Source organism: Anomaloglossus baeobatrachus, chromosome 1, assembly GCF_048569485.1.
Source record: "Anomaloglossus baeobatrachus isolate aAnoBae1 chromosome 1, aAnoBae1.hap1, whole genome shotgun sequence".
NCBI classification, from domain to species: Eukaryota; Metazoa; Chordata; class Amphibia; order Anura; family Aromobatidae; genus Anomaloglossus; species Anomaloglossus baeobatrachus.
This window is the reverse complement of record NC_134353.1, coordinates 381,498,866-381,514,449: the sequence shown is the minus strand read 5'-3', so window position 1 is coordinate 381,514,449 and position 15,584 is coordinate 381,498,866. Positions and strand designations below refer to the sequence as shown.

The window sequence follows — 15,584 nt, the reverse complement described above, 5'->3', positions numbered from 1 at the left end:
TTACACCGCACAGCTCCTTCTAGTGGCAGGCTCCTCACACTGCACCTCCCTATCCCTGCTGAGTCTCCTACCGCACAGCTCCCTCTAGTGGCAGGCTCCTCACACTGCATCTCCCTATCCCTGCTGTGAGTCTCCTTACACCGCACAGCTCCCTCTAGTGGCAGGCTCCTCACACTGCATCTCCCTATCCCTGCTGTGAGTCTCCTTACACCGCACAGCTCCCTCTAGTGGCAGGCTCCTCACACTGCACTTCCCTATCCCTGCTGTGAGTCTCCTTACACCGCACAGCTCCCTCTAGTGGCAGGCTCCTCACACTGCACCTCCCTATCCCTGCTGTGAGTCTCCTTACACCGCACAGCTCCCTCTAGTGGCAGGCTCCTCACACTGCACCTCCTTATCCCTGCTGTGAGTCTCCTTACACCGCACAGCTCCCTCTAGTGGCAGGCTCCTCACACTGCACCTCCTTATCCCTGCTGTGAGTCTCCTTACACCGCACAGCTCCCTCTAGTGGCAGGCTGCTCACACTGCATCTGCCTTTTTGCAGAGAGTCTCCCCTTTCAGCCTCTCCATGTAAATTCTTCCTAATGTGATCTGGTTTAATCTGTAGCCTATGGCGCTGCTAATCAGCTGACACGTCAGACTGGGTTATGCTGTGTAACCTGTCCTCCCTGTGAGCTCTACCCACGCTGTGTGGTCACGTGACTGCGATGCTCCGCCCTCCCGGTACGTTGCACTCTAGTGTAGCCCCACGTCACCTTCCCAGGCAGTAGCCGGGAGGACTATGGCGGCGGCGGCGGCGGCGGCGGTGAGCGCGGTGCTCTTGCTGTGCCTTAGTTCTCACATTCGGGCTGACTCTGCCGGGAGCACGGAGGAGTTTGACGTGATGCCGGGGGGCCTGGACCACATGTATACACGGAAGCAGGTCCGACATGTTATATGCTGCAGTGAGAGCAGCCTCATAGGCTGCTATTATATCCTGGTTTTTCATAAGGGTCCAGTTCCCTGCAGGGAGGGAAGCAAACGTGCACACGTTGCGTTTTTGCAGCGGTTTGCATGATCTTTATGCAAATACAGTACCAGAAAAAGCTATGAGAGTTCAGAAATCTCACGCTCACCTTTTTTTTTTTTTTAAAGAAGCGGCATGTCAATTATTTCAGCGGGTTTTTTTGCAGTATTTTCATCATTGAAAGCCACAAGAGAGTGGAAAAAAAATGCAACTGCTGCGTTTTTTGCTTTTGTGCTGATCAAACAAATGATGCTGGAAATACGCAGCTAAACTTGCTTTTTGGAAGCAGTTTTTTTTGGGGGGGGGTTAACTGCCAAGAGAGCAAGTTTTGACTGCAGAAAAAAATGCATAAAAAATACAATGTGTGATCATAGCCTAAAGTGGTGGTCCACTTTTAGGAAAGCGGAGCCCAAACTGTGAAATCCCTAAAACAAGAATCTCATTATGTCCTCCCCTCCTCAGTCTGGTGTTGGCTGCCTGCTCCAGTTCAGGTATTTTTGCTGTTGCGGTGACTGTCAGCACTCTAGCCACTCACTATCTGTGAGGTGACGGCACACACCGTGCTGAGCTCACTGATTGGCTAGAGTCGTGACCCGTGTTGGTGAGGTGACGGCACACACCGTGCTTAGCTCACTGATTGGCTAGAGTCGTGACCCGTGTTGGTGAGGTGACGGCACACACCGTGCTTAGCTCACTGATTGGCTAGAGTCGTGACCCGTGTTGGTGAGGTGACAGCACACACCGTGCTTAGCTCACTGATTGGCTAGAGTCGTGACCCGTGTTGGTGAGGTGACGGCACACACCGTGCTTAGCTCACTGATTGGCTAGAGTCGTGACCCGTGTTGGTGAGGTGACGGCACACACCGTGCTTAGCTCACTGATTGGCTAGAGTCGTGACCCGTGTTGGTGAGGTGACGGCACACACCGTGCTTAGCTCACTGATTGGCTAGAGTCGTGACCCGTGTTGGTGAGGTGACGGCACACACCGTGCTTAGCTCACTGATTGGCTAGAGTCGTGACCCGTGTTGGTGAGGTGACGGCACACACCGTGCTTAGCTCACTGATTGGCTAGAGTCGTGACCCGTGTTGGTGAGGTGACGGCACACCATGCTGAGCTCACTGATTGGCTAGAGTCGTGGCCGGTGTTGTTGGTGAGGTGACGGCACACACCATGCTGAGCTCACTGACTGGCTAGAGTCGTGACCCGTGTTGGTGAGGTGACGGCACACACCATGCTGAGCTCACTGATTGGCTAGAGTCAAGGCCGGTGTTGTTGGTGAGGTGACGGCACACACCATGCTGAGCTCACTGATTGGCTAGAGTCGTGGCCGGTGTTGTTGGTGAGGTGACGGCACACACCATGCTGAGCTCACCGATTGGCTAGAGTCGTGTCCGGTGTTGTTGGTGAGGTGACGGCACACACCGTGCTGAGCTCACTGATTGGCTAGAGTCGTGATCCGTGTTGGTGAGGTGACGGCACACACCGTGCTGAGCTCACTGATTGGCTAGAGTCGTGATCCGTGTTGGTGAGGTGACGGCACACACCATGCTGAGCTCACTGATTGGCTAGAGTTGAGACCTGTGTTGGTTATGTGATATCACCGTTGTAGTCAAAGAACTGGGACCAATACTGCACTGCTGGATGCAGAGTGCGTGAGGACATAATGAGTTGTTTTTTAGGCATTTTACACAGTTGGGGCCCACTTTCCTGAATGTGAACAACCCCTTTAACCTTTTCCTATCCTTAGTCCCCCATTCCAAAAATTCCGTTACGCTCCTTTGTCGGGCCACTGCTTTGTGTATCATTCACATGTGAATAGATTGACTTCCTGTTGATTTATTTTACAAAATTCATTCATATTGCAAAATTCTGTTTTGACGTTTTTCCCCAATTATAATAGGATTTCAATGGGCAGAACAGGAAATTTTATTGGATAGGAAAAGGTTAAGGCTACACCTTTCAATCTGGGATGTGTCAAATACATGCACCTCTTATTGTACTGCCCAACGGACACGCTCACCTGTCCAAAAACCACTCACTTGTTTTTCTGTTTTCTTGTCTTCAACCATAGTGTAATGATAACTTGCACTGACTTAAAGGGAATGTGTGATCAGACGATATTCTAATATTTAAATCAGAGTTTTGTTACGTGTATATTTTTTGGGGCAATGTTTTTTTTTTTTTTTATGTGTGTGTGTATATGTATATATATGTATGTGTGTGTATATATATATGTGTGTATGTATATATATATATATATATATATATATATATATATATATATATATATATATATATTTATTGAAGTTATTAACAATGAGAGATATTGCAATTTTCATTGTGGATACTAGGGCTTTTTTTTTCTTAGACTTTAAGGGATTATGTCGGCTTGGGGTTCAAGTCTGCAGTCAGTTTGGGTGACCGCAGGCTTTTGAATCATCACATTGCACGCACTGACTGGATTGATATACACCAACTGCAGACTTGTGAATCTGCACAGTGCGCACTGTCAGAATTGATACATAGTGACTGCAGACTTGTGAATCTGCACAGTGCGCACTGTCAGAATTGATACATAGTGACTGCAGACTTGTGAATCTGCACAGTGCGCACTGTCAGAATTGATACATAGTGACTGCAGACATGTGAATCTGCACAATGCGCACTGTCAGGATTGATATACAGTGACTGCAGACTTGTGAATCTGCACAATGCGCACTGTCAGAATTGATACATAGTGACTGCAGACTTGTGAATCTGCACAATGCGCACTGTCAGAATTGATACATAGTGACTGCAGACTTGTGAATCTGCACAATGCGCACTGTCAGAATTGATATACAAACTAAAGAATGTTTGTCTGGAACACCAATGGTGTGAACATGGTGCACCATGTTCACACCATTGGAGTTCTAGACATACATTCTTTAATTAGTATGCACTTTCTGTCTGAGAACCCTGCCCCACCCATAGTCATGTGTCTTATTTCACATATATAGCTTGGTCCTTTGCTTCCCATACAGAGCAAGTTTTTTAACTGCAGGTGAGGTTACATATAGGCTAGGGACCCCAAAAATAGAGATTACCTTGGCGTTGGTTTGGGGCTCTTTTACATCAATACAATGGGTAAACATCTCTTATATTCCTATTATTCATAGCAGTTATGCATATTCCATTTTTCATGTTTTTTCACTTTTTCAGATAGTTCATTGTATTTTTCAGTCTAGTATTCCATAGCAGTTTCGCTTTTCATCATTCCCATATACATTGTGACTAGTGTGCAACTCTTTATCCTATTGTAGGATTGATATACAATGACTGCAGACTGATGAATCTGCACAGTGCACACTGTCAGGATTGATATACAGTGACTGTAGACTTGTGAATCCGCACAGTGTACACTGTTAGGATTGACATATCGACCACAGACTTGTGGTTCCACTAAGTGCTGACAGTGAGGCCGGATATACTGTAGATTGAACGCAGACTTTTGAATCCGCTATAAGTGCTCACAGTGAGGATGGATATAGAGCTACTCGAGACTTATCTACTCAGTGCGCACTGTCAGCATTGATATGCAGACTTGTGAATCCACAGTTAGGATTGCCTTTGAGTGACTGGGGACTTGAGCCTCACGTCAGGACAACTCTTTTAACTTTCTGTTGTTTCCACATATACATTAATCACAATCGACTGGCCTAGAGGTTGTCCGCTACTTTTGCATTCATGGCGGTAATGTTACTGATGTCGCTGCTCTTCAGCGTCGCTGTGTCTCACACAGCACAGCGTGACCTGGAAGTGGCTGTTGGCCAAGGCCTATCGAGTGTCAGAACAAGGCTCCATAGATTTTCTTCTTCTGATTCACTGGCCTTCATTGGATTCGCAGAACTACTTTACACCTGCCGGGTATTTTTATTTAATTTTTTAAAAGTGAACGAGGGAGTGTTTGTTTTTATTTTGTGTGTTTTGGGGGGTTTTTTTTCAGATTTTTTTTTCGTGGACTGTCACATTCAGTGAACTATTTTTTTTTTTTTGTATTTTTTTTAATGGTGAACACGGGACAGTGTTGAAGAGTGTTTATTTCAATAGATTTTTTTTTATGTATATATATTTACTGGGTTAGTAATGTGGGAGTCTGATAGATGCCTCTCCATTACTAACACCAGGGCTTGATGCCAGCTGAAAATTCACAGCTGACATCAACCGCATAAATAGTTATCCCAATTGCCACTGCACCAGGGCATTGGGAAAAGCTGAACTGAAGTGCCAGAATTGGAGCATCTCATGATGCGTCAGTTCTGGGGTGGCTGCAAGCTGGAATGTTTAGGCCGGGAAGGGCTGAATAACCATGGACCTTCCCAGCCTGATAATATCATCCTGCAGCTGTCTACTTTACCTTGACTGGTTATCAAAAGGGAGGGACCCCACACCGTGTTTATTTGTTAATTTTGTATTTCACTGCATGAGTGGTGCTTTGAATCTAAGCTTGTGATGTAATGGCTGTTATACTCAGCCATTATCTGCCTCTAATGGCCACAGGTGGTGCGGGGCTCTGTCTGCAGATGTTATTCTCTTAAATGCCGCTCTTAAACTGTGACAGCAGTATTTACAGCGCTCCTACATTTTTTACAGTTCCTTAAATAACTACATATTTCCTTAGTTTACTTTGCTTGTTTTTGTATCCTTCCATAGGGCGACTTCTCCTGCAGTTTTCATTACGCAGCCCAGGGAGGTACAAATGAGGTAAGATCATTCAACAATAGGACCGAACGGACAAATCCCTTCAAGGGTTTTTTTGTTTGTTTTTTAACGGGAACCTGTCACCAGTTTGTCTCACTATTAAACTAAAAGAATCCCCTTCTGCAGCTCCTGGGCTGCATTCTATGAAGGTGCACCTTGTGCCCTGACTCCCCTTTTAGACCCCAAAAATAACTTTATAAAACATGACCATTCCGTATGCTAATGACCTGTGTGGCTCAGATGGGCGGGCTGTTTTTCGGCTCCTGTCCCCCCTCCTGCCGCTGATCGCCGTCCTCATTTCTTGATTCCTCTATCATCATCCATGTTGCTCTTTCAAATCTCGTGCCTGTGTCCAGTTACCTAGTCTGAAAGCAGCGAACACTCTCTACCTATCGTTTACTGCCTGTTTGTGCTGTTCTGAAGCTCCCTGGATCCAGCCAGCCTCCGTGTCCCTGATATTCTCCCATGCTGCAGAGGTGAAGCTGCTGGTATTTCCAGCCTCGGTGAAGGCACGGCTGAGGTCAGTGACGGGACCATGCAGCTAGTCTAAACAGTGCATCCTCAGGAGTGTTGAACTCCTAAAGAAATTGAGAACCAGAGCTGTGGAGTCGGTAAACCAAACCTCCGACTCCTCAATTTCTCTTGCACCGACTCCGACTCCTACATATATTGCTTATAGTTAGGTGAAAAGTTTATTGTAGTACATGAACATGTGTATGTGAGCATCAGACATTTAATAATTTTTATGATACAATAATCAAGATATTTGGATAGAACATAAAATATTTGAATAAAATAATTGGAATAAAACTTTAGAACACAAACTAATAAATTGTAAATATGTAATACACTATGTAATATACAGTAGATTACATATATATATATATCTGTGTGTGTGTATGTATGTATGTATGTATGTATATATATATCTAAAGTTGTAAATATATTTTATGTTGTATCTAAATATCTTGATTTTCTTTATCGTTCCTTTGGGAGACCCAGACCATGGGTGTTTAGCTTCTGCCTCCGGAGGACACACAAAGTACTACACTTAAAAGTGTAGCTCCTCCCTCTGAGCTTATACACCCCCTGGTAGCCAGTCCTAGCCAGTTTATTGCTTTGTGTCAGGAGGCATACATCCACACATGCATTCTCATCTGATTTGTTTGACTTTTGGAAAGAGTTTGAAGAAAAGCGGGTCCATGTCTGGACTCCCGGCATGTCCCTTCTCACCCCACTGTGTCGGCGGTGTTGTTAAGGTTGATTTACAAGGCTGCAGCCTTACATGCCGCGCTCCTTCACCATCCCTTCTGGGCTCTGGCTTGAAGTGGGAGCCAACACGGTCTCCATGCCTGGCAGGAGTCCGGTCTCCATCCACAGCCCCTTGAGGATTCTGTTGGACCAGAGCACTCATCCCCAGGGACATGGCCCTGCGTCTCAGCAGCTAAGTACCTGAGACGTTTATGTTGGGGGTCCCTGTTCTTTATTGTAAGGGGAGAGTATGCTGTATGTGATTGTTTTGTTTTAACTTTTCCGGCGGGTTCTCTAGCTTTTGCCTGAGAACCGCGCCGATGGTGCCTACTTGTCGGCCTCGCCGCTTAAATTTAGGCCCTGGCTTCGCCGGAGGCCTAGTTTCATTTTCCTGCCCTCGCATGTCACTCATGCAGAGGGACAGGTTCGGCTCCTCCCGGCGGCCGTTCTACACAGGGGAGGGACACTCCCCACTGCTGGGGCGTCCCTCCTTCCCTGCAGGTCTCTATAGCCCTCCAGTTCCCGCTCTTTTATAGGAACGCCCTCTTCTCAGGCAGAGTTCACTCTGCTCTGGGACATCCTGTATTCTGCATCTCTGCTGAGGTGCTGCGACTGGGGGACCGGGCTTCGGGATCTGGAGGGCACACAACACCGCGCTCAGCGGTCTGGTAAGCCACAGCCGGTCTCCGGTTGTGGACCTCTGTATATTCTCCCTGGGGTTCATTCTCTGCAAAGCCCCCACTCCAGCAGCATATCTCACACAAGGAGCAAGGCTCCAAAGCTTTATTCTGCATGCACTGTATGTAAGCTCCTGCTGCCTGAGCCGAGCACCTATCCACATTGTGATGTCTGCTCTAACTTGGCGGTGCCACAGCGTGGAGTCTCACCCCCAGTGGTCTCTCAGGCTGCTGCTGCACCTGTGATTGAACCCCCGGCCTGGGTAGAGTCCTTTTCTAGGTCCATATCCCAGTCATTTGCTGAGTCCATGGGACTTTTGTCCAGGACTTTGATGAATATGCATCAGCCCCCCTCACAGGGTGCCTCTAATACTCTTGACAGAGGACTCCTATCCTCTGACCTCCGTCCATCGGAGCTCACGGAGGATTCATCATCTGATCCCAGACCCCGTCCTTCTAAGAGAAGGCGCAGGGTTTCCTCCCCCTCCCCATCCCACGGCTCTGTCTCAAGAGCTGAATCTCAAGATGAGGAGGATGCCCTCACTGGGGGCTCGGAGGCTATGTATCCCATCGAGTTCTGAGGGTGACTCAGATCTTAGTGATTTGATTGCTTCTATTAATTCTGTGCTGGATCTCAATCCGCCAGTGTCAGAGGAGCAACTCTCTTTGGCAGAAAAACATCAGTTTACCTCGCCTAAGAGAGTGAAGAGTGTGTTCTTTAACCACTCCAGTTTTCAGACCGCTGTGACCAAACCCAGGGCCTGCCCTGACAAACGCTTTCCAAAGCGTGGTTCTGATGACCGGTTTCCATTTCCACCTGAGGTGGTCAAGGAGTGGTCTCACTCCCCAAAGGTAGACCCTCCGGTGTCTAGGCTCTCAGCCCGGGCCGTTGTGTTGGTGGCTGACGGCACCTCACTTAAGGATTCCACTGTCCGTCAGATTGACCTTCTGGCCAAATCTGTGTATGAAGCTGCGGGAGCCGCGTTTTCCCCGACTTTTGCAGCAGTGTGGGCTCTCAAAGCCATCTCTGCTTCTCTAGAGGAGATGCATTCCCTCACCAAGGAATCTATGCCTGAGATGGTTACCTTAACTGCTCAGACTTCAGCTTTTTCATCCTATGCCATGTCTGCCATGCTAGAGGCTGCTCACCACACTGCCATTAAGGAATAACGTTTGGAACTCCATTCTATGTCTGAACTGGGTGCAAAAAACCTAAAAAACATCACTATGGGGAGATAAGGTATGCACACCAGTGACTATGGAAGGGGAATACATGGAATAGCAGAAACTGCTGTGTGAATACTGACATGAAAAATTCAATAGCTATTTGTAAGAATGAAATGTGAAAAATGGAACCTGCATTACTGCCATGAATATATGAATAAAGAGAAATTTAGCTACTGAATTGATCAATGCAGAAGAGCCCCAACACTACGCCAAAGTATTTCTCTACGTTGGGGTCCCTAGCTTGTGTGTGTCCTCTCATGCAGTTAAAAAACTTACCGTGTATGGGACGCTGAGACCCAGGCTATATATGCGTATAATGTGGATTGGCAATAGGTGTGAGTGGGGTGGGTTCTCAAACGAAAAACTACTAACATTAAGGAATAACGTTTGGAACTCCATTCTATGTCTGAACTGGGTGCAAAAAACCTAAAAAACATCACTATGGGGAGATAAGGTATGCACACCAGTGACTATGGAAGGGGAATACATGGAATAGCAGAAACTATTACGCATATATAGCCTGGGTCTCAGCGTCCCATACACGGTAAGTTTTTTAACTGCATGAGAGGACACACACAAGCTAGGGACCCCAACGTAGAGAAATACTTTGGCGTAGTGTTGGGGCTCTTCTGCATTGATCAATTCAGTAGCTAAATTTCTCTTTATTCATATATTCATGGCAGTAATGCAGGTTCCATTTTTCACATTTCATTCTTACAAATAGCTATTGAATTTTTCATGTCAGTATTCACACAGCAGTTTCTGTTTTAGGTTTTTTGCACCCAGTTCAGACATAGAATGGAGTTCCAAACGTTATTCCTTAATGTTAGTAGTTTTTCGTTTGAGAACCCACCCCACTCACACCTATTGCCAATCCACATTATACGCATATATAGCCTGGGTCTCAGCGTCCCATACACGGTAAGTTTTTTAACTGCATGAGAGGACACACACAAGCTAGGGACCCCAACGTAGAGAAATACTTTGGCGTAGTGTTGGGGCTCTTCTGCATTGATCAATTCAGTAGCTAAATTTCTCTTTATTCATATATTCATGGCAGTAATGCAGGTTCCATTTTTCACATTTCATTCTTACAAATAGCTATTGAATTTTTCATGTCAGTATTCACACAGCAGTTTCTGCTATTCCATGTATTCCCCTTCCATAGTCACTGGTGTGCATACCTTAGCTCACCACACTGCGGTGGCTTCAGCTAATTCTCTTGTTATCCGCAGGATTTTGTGGCTTCGAGAGTGGAAGGCAGATGCTTCTTCCAAGAAGTTTCTTGCTGGGCTCCCTTTTGCTAGTTCACGGCTGTTTGGTGAACAGCTGTATGAAATCATTAAAGAAGCTACTGGCGGGAAGAGTACTTCCATGCCACAAACCAAGACCAGGAAACCCGCCCAGGGTAGGAATCAATCGAGGTTTCGTTCCTCCAACTGGTCATCCTCTAAGCCTTCCGCCTCGTCCGCTAACTCAGCCAAGGATCAGAAATCCAACTGGCGCCCAAAAGCGCGTCCGCAGAAGACCGCAGGAGGTTCTGCCACTAAGGCAGCTTCCTCATGACTCTCGGCCCGCTCCAGCCACGTCCTTAGTCGGTGGCAGGCTCTCCCACTTTGGCGACGCTTGGTTAAAGCAAGTCTCCGATCAGTGGGTGAGAGACATCATATCTCACGGCTACAGGATAGAATTCTCTTCCAGCCCTCCAAACAGATTTTTTTTCTCTCAATCCCCCCCTGCTCCAAGGCCGCTGCCTTCTCGCAGGCCGTGGCGTCCTTGCAGGCAAACTAAGTGATTGTCCCAGTTCCCGCTCAGGAACGGTTCAGAGGTTTTTACTCAAATCTCTTCCTAGTTCCGAAAAAGAACGGTACCTTCCGGCCCATCCTGGATCTCAAGCTTCTCAACAAGCATGTCCGGGTGCGGCATTTTCGCATGGAGTCTCTGCGATCAGTCATTGCCTCTATGACCCAAGGGGAGTTCCTGGCGTCCATCGACATCAGAGATGCCTATCTACATGTGCCAATCGCAGTGTCACATCAGCGTTGGTTACGTTTTGCGATAGGAGAGGATCATTTCCAATTCGTGGCTCCCCCCTTCGGGTTAGCCACGGCCCCTCGGGTATTCACCAAGGTCATGGCGGCAGTGATTGCGGTCCTGCACCTCCAGGGGTTAGCAGTGCTTCCTTATCTGGACGACCTTCTGGTCAAGGGTACATCCAGCGCAGACTGTCAGCGGAGTGTTTCGCTCACTCTCGCCACCCTAGCCCAATTCGGGTGGATTGTCAATCTTCCCAAATCCACTCTGACTCCGACCCAGAGTCTCACGTACCTAGGGATGCAGTTCGAGACTTTGCCGGCACTTGTGAAGTTGCCCTTAGACAAACAGCTGTCACTCCGGTTGGCGGTGCGCTCTCTCCTGAGGCCCCGCCGTTATACCCTCAGGCGTCTGATGCAGGTGCTGGGTCAAATGGTGGCCTCCATGGAGGCGGTTCCCTTTGCCCAGTTCCATCTGCGTCCTCTGCAGCTGGACATTCTCCGCTGTTGGGACAAGCGGCCTTCCTCCTTACAGAGGTTAGTGGCTCTGTCGCCACGGACCAGGCGCTCTCTTCAGTGGTGGCTTCGACCCCTCTCCCTGTCCTAAGGGCGCTCCTTCCTGACTCCGTCCTGGGTGATTCTCACCACGGATGCCAGCCTATCCGGCTGGGGAGCGGTACATCTCCACCACAGAGCACAGGGCACTTGGACTCCGTCCGAGTCAGCCCTTTCAATCAATGTGCTGGAAACCAGAGCTGTGCTTCTAGCTCTCCTAGCCTTTCACCACCTGTTGGCGGGCAGGCACATTCAAGTCCAGTCAGACAACGCGACAGCGGTTGCCTACATCAATCACCAAGGCGGGACACGCAGCCGCCTGGCAATGTTGAAGGTCCAACGCATTCTTCAATGGGCGGAGGACTCCAAGTCCACCATATCCGCAGTCCACATCCCTGGCGTAGAAAACTGGGAGGCAGATTATCTCAGCCGTCAATCCGTGGACGGTGGCGAGTGGTCCCTGCACCCGGCAGTGTTTCAGTTAATCTGCCGCAAGTGGGGCACTCCGGACGTGGACCTAATGGCATCCCGTCACAACAGCAAGGTTCCGGTTTACGTGGCTCGCTCCCACGATCCTCAGGCCTTCGCCACGGACGCTCTGGTTCAAGGCTGGTCCCAGTTTCGTCTGTCCTACGTGTTTCCCCCTCTAGCTCTCTTGCCCAGAGTCCTGCGCAAGATCAGAATGGAGGGCCGTCGAGTCATCCTCATTGCACCGGACTGGCCCAGGCGAGCTTGGTATCCGGACCTGCTCCAACTGTCCGTGGAGATGCCGTGGCATCTTCCGGACCGTCCAGACCTGCTCTCGCAAGGTCCGTTTTTCCGCCCGACTTCTGCGGCACTCAAATTGACGGCGTGGCTCTTGAGTCCTGGATTTTGACGGCTTCTGGTATTCCTCCTGAAGTCATCTCCACTATGACTCGGGCCCGTAAGTCTTCCTCCGTCAAGATGTATCACAGGACTTGGAAAATTTTCCTGTCCTGGTGTCGCTCTTCCGGCCATTCTCCTTGGCCATTCTCGTTGCCGACCCTTCTGTCTTTTTTTTTTTTTTACAGTCCGGTCTGCAGCTAGGACTGTCCCTCAACTCTCTCAAGGGACAAGTCTCAGCTCTATCAGTGCTGTTCCAGCGGCGTCTCGCCCGGCTGGCTCAGGTCCACACCTTCATGCAAGGTGCGTCTCACATCATTCCGCCTTATCGGCGGCCCTTGGATCCCTGGGACCTTAACTTGGTCCTCACGGTATTGCAGAAACCCCCTTTCGAGCCCCTTAGGGAGGTTTCTTTGTATTGTCTTTCTCAAAAGGTGGCCTTTCTAGTTGCCATAACTTCTCTCAGGAGAGTCTCTGATTTGGCTGCACTCTCCTCGGAGTCACCTTTTTTGGTTTTTCACCAAGACAAGGTAGTTCTCCGTCCGACCCCGGACTTTCTTCCTAAGGTGGTCTCTCCCTTCCACCTTAACCAGGATATTTCCTTGCCTTCCTTCTGTCCGGCCCCTGTTCATCGCTTTGAGAAAGCGCTGCATACTCTAGATCTGGTACGTGCTCTCCGGATTTATGTGTCTCGCACCGCTGCGCTTAGGCGGTGCACCTCTCTTTTTGTGCTAACCACAGGGCGGCGCAAGGGTCTCTCTGCTTTTAAGCCGACCTTGGCCCGTTGGATTAGATCGACCATTTCGGACGCCTACCAGAGTACTCAGGTGCCTCCCCCGCCGGGGATCAAAGCACACTCGACCAGATCTGTCGGTGCCTCTTGGGCTTTTAGGCACCAGGCTACGGCTCAACAAGTCTGTCAGGCTGCCACTTGGACTAGCCTGCATACCTTTTCGAAGCACTACCAAGTGCATGCTCATGCTTCGGCAGATGCGAGCTTGGGCAGACGCATCCTTCAGGCGGCTGTCGCCCACTTGTGAAGTTAGGCTCCGCCTACTTCTTAGTTTTTTCTGTTTATTCCCACCCAGGGACAGCTTTGGAACGTCCCATGGTCTGGGTCTCCCAAAGGAACGATAAAGAAAAAGAGAATTTTGTTACTTACCGTAAATTCTTTTTCTTATAGTTCCGTATTGGGAGACCCAGCTCCCTCCCTGTTGCCTGTTGGCAATTTTCTTGTTCCGTGTGTTATCACCGGCTGTTGTCGTGGACAGAGTCTCCGGTTGTTCCGGTCCTTACTCGGTTCTACTTGTGGGTGGCTATTCTCCTTCAGCTTTTGCACTAAACTGGCTAGGACTGGCTACCAGGGGGTGTATAAGCTCAGAGAGAGGAGCTACACTTTTAAGTGTAGTACTTTGTGTGTCCTCCGGAGGCAGAAGCTAAACACCCATGGTCTGGGTCTCCCAATACGGAACTATAAGAAAAAGAATTTACGGTAACAAAATTCTCTTTATTGCATAATTAAATGTCTGATGTTCACATTGTACTACAATACATTTTTCACTTAAATATAAGCAATATACTAAATGTTATTATTTAGTAAAATATTCAGCACATTCTGCGTTGCACTACTGTCCCCAATTTATTATATATTTTAGGAGTCGGATTCGGTGCATTTTATACAGACTCCACCAAAATGAACTCCGACTCCACAGCCCTGTTGAGAACAACCATTTTAATACAGTCGTATTAAAAAGTTTGGGCATCCCTATTAATGTTAACCTTTTTTCTTTATAACAAATTGGGTTTTTGCAACAGCTATTTCAGTTTCATATATCTAATAACTGATGGACTTAGTAATATTTCTGGATTGAAATGACGTTTATTGTACTAACAGAAAATGTGCAATACGCATTTAAACAAAATTTGACCGGTGCAAAAGTATGGGCACCTCAACATAAAAGTGACATTAATATTTTGTAGATCCTCCTTTTGCAGCAAAAATAACAGCCTCTAGTCGCTTCCTGTAGCTTTTAATGAGTTCCTGGATGAAGATATATTTGACCATTCCTGTTTACAAAACAATGCCAGTTCAGTTAAGTTTGATGGTCGCCGAGCATGGACAGCACGCTTCAAATCATCCCACAGATTTTCAATGATATTCAGGTCTGGGGACTGGGATGGCCATTCCAGAACATTGTAATTGTTCCTCTGCATGAATGCGTAGATTTGGAGCGGTGTTTTGGATCATTGTCTTGCTGAAATATCCATCCCCTGTGTAACTTCAACTTTGTCACTGATTCTTGCACATTATTGTCAAGAATCTGCTGTTACGGAGTTGAATCCATGCGACCCTCAACTTTAACAAGATTCCCGGTGGCGGCATTGGCCACACAGCCCCAAAGCATGATGGAACCTCCACCAAATTTTACTGTGGGTAGCAAGTGCTTTTCTTGGAATGCCGTGTTTTTTTGCCTCCATGCATAACGCCTTTTTGTATGACCAAACAACTCAATCTTTGTTTCATCAGCCCACAGGACCTTCTTCCAAAATGTAACTGGCTTGTCCAAATGTGCTTTTGCATACCTCAGGCGACTGTTTGTGGCGTTCTTGCGGAAACGGCTTCTTTCGCATCACTCTCCCATACAGATTCTCCTTGTGCAACGTGCGCTGTATTGTTGACCGATGCAGTGACCCCATCTGCAGCAAGATGAAGCTGCAGGTCTTTGGAGGTGGTCTGTGGATTGTCTTGACTGTTCTCACCATTCTTCTTCTCTGCCTTTCTGATATTTTTCTTGGCCTGCCACTTCTGGTCTTGGCAAGAACTGTACCTGTGTTCTTCCATTTCCTTACTATGTTCCTCACAGTGGAAACTGACAGTTTAAATCTCTGAGACAACTTTTGTATCCTTCCCCTGAACAACTATGTTGACTAATCTTTGTTTTCAGATCATTTGAGAGTTGTTTTGAGGAGCCTATGATGCCACTCTTCATAGGAGATTCAAATAGGAGAACAACTTGCAAGTGGCCACCTTAAATACCTTTTCTCATGATTGGATACACCTGCCTATGAAGTTCAAAGCTCATTGAGGTTACAAAACCAATTTAGTGCTTTAGTAAGTCAGTAAAAAGTAGTTAGGAGTGTTCAAATCAAGAAATTGATAAGGGTGCCCATACTTTTGCACCGGTCAAATTTTGTTTAAATGCGGATTGCAGATTTTCTGTTAGTACAAT

The 15,584-nt window shown here is 47.6% G+C and overlaps 1 protein-coding gene across 1 annotated transcript in view; it reads left to right on the top strand.

Moving 5' to 3' along the window:
• The first annotated feature begins 736 nt into the window (after nt 1–736).
• The window catches only part of MYDGF (myeloid derived growth factor), a 49,287-nt gene continuing 34,439 nt past the window's right edge, over nt 737–15,584 (top strand). Inside the window, exons 1-2 of the mRNA XM_075337824.1 lie at nt 737–922; nt 5,700–5,750. Of these exons, the coding sequence (XP_075193939.1) occupies nt 782–922; nt 5,700–5,750 (192 nt within the window). The 5' untranslated portion in view covers nt 737–781. The remainder of the gene's footprint in view (nt 923–5,699; nt 5,751–15,584) is intronic.